Source organism: Corvus brachyrhynchos, unplaced genomic scaffold (genome assembly GCF_000691975.1).
Source record: "Corvus brachyrhynchos isolate BGI_N302 unplaced genomic scaffold, ASM69197v1 scaffold10, whole genome shotgun sequence".
Classification (NCBI taxonomy): Eukaryota; Metazoa; Chordata; class Aves; order Passeriformes; family Corvidae; genus Corvus; species Corvus brachyrhynchos.
The window spans coordinates 5,857,211-5,861,160 of NW_008236180.1; the positions used below are offsets into that span (position 1 = coordinate 5,857,211).

Sequence of the window (3,950 nt, forward strand, 5' to 3'; positions counted from 1 at the left end):
TGCGGAGCCCAGGTCCCAGAGCCTGGTGCTGGTGGTGAGCTTTGCCTCAGCAGGCACACGTTGTAATCCACCAGGAGTTAGAGGGTGTGCTTCCCTGCCAGGACCCCAGAGCCTCTCTCTTTTCTTTCTGGAGAGTCTCACATCCTGTTTACTCCCTGTTTTTCAGCAGCTCCTGCGTCCCCTCAAGGTTCCTGAAGCTTTCTCAGTCAATCATTTTGGAGGGGGCCCAGGCTCTGCCCATCGCCCCAGAGGTGCCCCTGGCTCAGGCTGTCCATGTGGCTCCTTCTGGGGTCCCAGTGGAGCCTGCTCCTCGTCCTCCCACAGCGATGGACCCCACTGCAGAGCTCATCCTCCTGCAGTCCCCACAGGTAGTGGTTGGGCTGGTTTGCTGGTGCTGTGACACTGGACCACTGGGGCAGGGAGAAATTTCCCCTATCTGTTGAGTAGCTGTATCAATTAGCATTTTCAGAATTTAACCTGGACTTTAAACTTGTCCCTGAACCTGTAATTCCTGTGGACTCGCATGTCTTGGCTCCATCCAACCCTGTTTGGTTCTCTGGGATCCCAGGAAAAGCTTTTCAGGTGGCAGCATTAGAGGGGGGAGTGTGGAGGCATGGGGCATTTGATTCACTGAATTCTCCAGACCTGACAGTTGTGCAATAAGAGCACAACTTTGTGCAATATTTAAAAAACATCCCAGCTGTGAGTGCAGGCATCAGACACGGATTTTTGTCTGTGTTCTCCCGTTTTGGGGCAGGCTGCAGTGGTGTTTAACAGCCGGATCCAGACCCTGGGACGCTATGCCTTCATCCTGCACTTCTACCAGCCCAACCACCCCACCTTCCCTGTTGAAGTGCTCATCAATGGTGGGCGCATCTGGCAAGGTGAGAAGGGCAGGGGTCTGGGGAAGCTGCTGGTTGGCAGAAGCCCTGGAAGTTTTCCATGCCAGAGGATAAGTGCGGGTTCTTTGGGGATCGCAAAAGTGAAGCAAGACTGACTTATCCCTTCCAAACTGGGAGGGTGTGATGGGGACTCGAGGCACATGTGGCACCAACACATTTGTTGTCTCTTCAGGTCAGACCAACGCGAATTTCTGCCCACATGCATACGGGTGCCGGAGCCTGGTGGTTTCTGAGAACCAAATCGTCCTGGATGTTACTGATAATGATCTGACTGTGGTGGTTCGAGTGCCAGAGGGCAAGCAGCTGTGGCTGGTGAGCCTCTCTTCAGGAAGCTCCCAGAGCATGCTGGACCAGGCTTCAGCAGGGAATTTTGCCTTGGATTTTTGTCAGTGTGTGACTGCAGGAATGTTTCCCACCATCATTCAGTCTCTGAACTACCCTAGAAAGTTGCAGTCTCCAACCTTAGTGGTATGGAATTGAGGGCAGAATTCACAGGGGCAGCTTCTGTAGATGACAGTTGTCCTTCCCTGTCTGGTTTTGATATCAAAACAAAGCAGAAATCAAAGCTGTTACTTTGCATATGTAGCTTGTGATAATCCAGAATAAGACTTACTCCTGCCCTAGAAATATTTTACACCTGCATAATATTGTTTGTTCAGGCAGGCCTCATTATGGGAGTAGGTAGCCTTTGTTACTCTCTGGCAACAGGACTAGATAAATACTAGATTTGGATAAATGGCTGAAAGACAGACCTGGAACCCAGGTGCCTTAATGTATAGAAATTTGGGGTGATAAAGACTGCCTTTTGCTGAGGCACAGCCAGTGCTGCGCTCTGGGGGTATTCTAGCCTGTTTCTACTCCAGTGAATTTGGACTGTTCCTGATGTGGAGCTTTAGGTTAGATGGACCCTGATGGACAGACCTCAATAGAGAGGTGATTCCTGGTGTTTGCAGTAGTTGCTGTGTTATGTTCTGTCCCAGCAAGGGATGAAAGGTTAAAGGTGCATTTGGACTTTGGAGTCGTTTTGGATGGTGTCTGTCTGTCTGAGCTGAGAACCTGGCTCACCCAGCTCGCCCTTGCTTTGCAGGATTACATCCTTGTGGTGCCTGAAGACAGCTACACCTCCCAGTACCTGCAGGAGGAACCCCTGGACAAGTCCTATGATTTCATCAGCAGCTGTGGCATCAACAGCTTCTACATCAAGTGAGATCCTTGGCTTTGGGTGCCCGCTCTGCTGCCCGCAGGCTGCACACTCCTCAGGGAGCAACACCCCCTTCCCTTCATGTGTGGCAAGGAGGGGGCTGGTTGAGGCTTTTCTTCTGTTAACCAGACGTGGGTGTTTGGGGGATCTCTGTGTCACAGGGCTCTCCCTCCCACTAACCACCCATCGCTGCAGGAGATTCTGGATCTGTAGGGGATGCTGGATTTGGGGTGGTGGGGAGGCTGTGGGAATGCGCAGCACTGACTCTTCTCGCCTTCCCCAACAGCCCCAGCACGTCCTCGAGGTTCTGCCGCGACTCTGCCATCTCGCTGTCCCTCTTCTACAACAACGGGGCGCAGCCGTGCCGCTGCCACGAGGCCGGGGCGCGGGGCAGCCAGTGCCAGCCCTTCGGCGGGCAGTGTCCCTGCAAGTCCAACGTCATTGGCCGCGAGTGCTCCCGCTGTGCCACTGGCTACCGGGGGTTCCCCAACTGCAGGCGTGAGTTCTCCCGTCTCCCAGCTCCAGCTTCCCAGCACTTGCTCTGTATCCGTTCCCCACACTCGCCTTTGGGTTCCTGGGTCTGGCTCCCCCAAACCCAGCCCTGTTCTGCCCCTTGCAGCCTGTGACTGCGGGACACGTCTCTGTGATGAAGTGACAGGGCAGTGCATCTGTCCTCCCCACACCCTGAAGCCAGAGTGTGTTGTCTGCGAGCCCCAAACCTTCGGCTGCCACCCCCTCATCGGCTGTGAGGACTGCAACTGCTCCCGGCCCGGCGTGCAGGAGCTGACGGAGCCAGGCTGCGACGTGGACAGTGGGCAGTGCAGGTGAGGGAGCCTTGTCCTGGCGCTGGGGACATCTGGCAGCATCCCTGGTCCCTGCTGGAGTGGTGGGACACGTTAGCAACCTGAAGGGAGGAAATGTGCAGAATGGGGGTGAGGAAAGCTCTGAAAGCTCTTCTGGCTCTTGTGTCCACCCAGGTGCAAGCCCAACATCATCGGACGACAGTGTGACCTCTGTGCCCCTGGCTACTACCACTACCCCGACTGCCGGCGGTGCGACTGCCACCAGGCTGGCACCGAAGCCAGCGTGTGTGACCCGGTCACGGGGCAGTGTCACTGCAAGGTCAGTCCCTCGATGCCTCCATGTGGTGCCTTGGCTCGACTCTCCTGCTCTGGCTGGGGGTGGCAGGGGCTGTGTGTGCTCGGCATGCCGGAGGGAGCAGGGCTGGAGAAGGAGAGTGCCTGCGTGCCTGAGCTGCAGCCAGCCTGCCCCATGGGGTGGTGGGTTCAGGGCACCCTGAAAAACTCGTATCTTCTTATCCTTCCTGGCCACGAAGGCTCATTCCTTGGGCTGTCACTGGGAAAGATGTCCAGTCTGAGTCCAGCCCTGTATCAGAGCTTCTTGGAGGTAGAGCTGTCAGCCCTATTGGCTCCAGGCTCCATGGCAGCAGAGCAATTCAAACAGCGACTGCTCCAGCCTCTTTGTAGGGCTTACAAGTGCTTTGTTTGGGTGAATTTAATGTTTGATAGGTGCTGTACAAGCAAATCTGTTGGGGGACTGCTTCAACATCTTCCAGCACCATAGCATTGTGCTTTGAGCACTCAGCCTGCCATCCCTGTCCTCCACTGAGGCCTTGTGAGAAGCTGCTGACGCTGTTGAGCTTTGCTTGTCTTTCAGGAAAACGTGGAGGGCCTGAGGTGTGACCAGTGCCGCCTGGGGACGTTTTCTTTGGATGCCACCAACCCCAAGGGCTGCACCAAGTGTTTCTGCTTTGGTGCAACCGATCGCTGCCGCAGCGCTGAGAAGCACCGGGCTGAGGTGAGAGGGGCTGTGGCGACACCAGCCCC

The 3,950-nt window shown here is 55.6% G+C and overlaps 1 protein-coding gene across 1 annotated transcript in view; it reads left to right on the forward strand.

Moving 5' to 3' along the window:
* LAMA5 (laminin subunit alpha 5) overlaps positions 1-3,950 on the forward strand; it is an 81,621-nt gene that overhangs the window by 57,961 nt on the left and 19,710 nt on the right. Inside the window, exons 29-36 of the mRNA XM_017735821.1 lie at positions 167-368; positions 758-884; positions 1,075-1,214; positions 1,990-2,105; positions 2,390-2,601; positions 2,723-2,927; positions 3,081-3,225; positions 3,781-3,921. Of these exons, the coding sequence (XP_017591310.1) occupies positions 167-368; positions 758-884; positions 1,075-1,214; positions 1,990-2,105; positions 2,390-2,601; positions 2,723-2,927; positions 3,081-3,225; positions 3,781-3,921 (1,288 nt within the window). The remainder of the gene's footprint in view (positions 1-166; positions 369-757; positions 885-1,074; positions 1,215-1,989; positions 2,106-2,389; positions 2,602-2,722; positions 2,928-3,080; positions 3,226-3,780; positions 3,922-3,950) is intronic.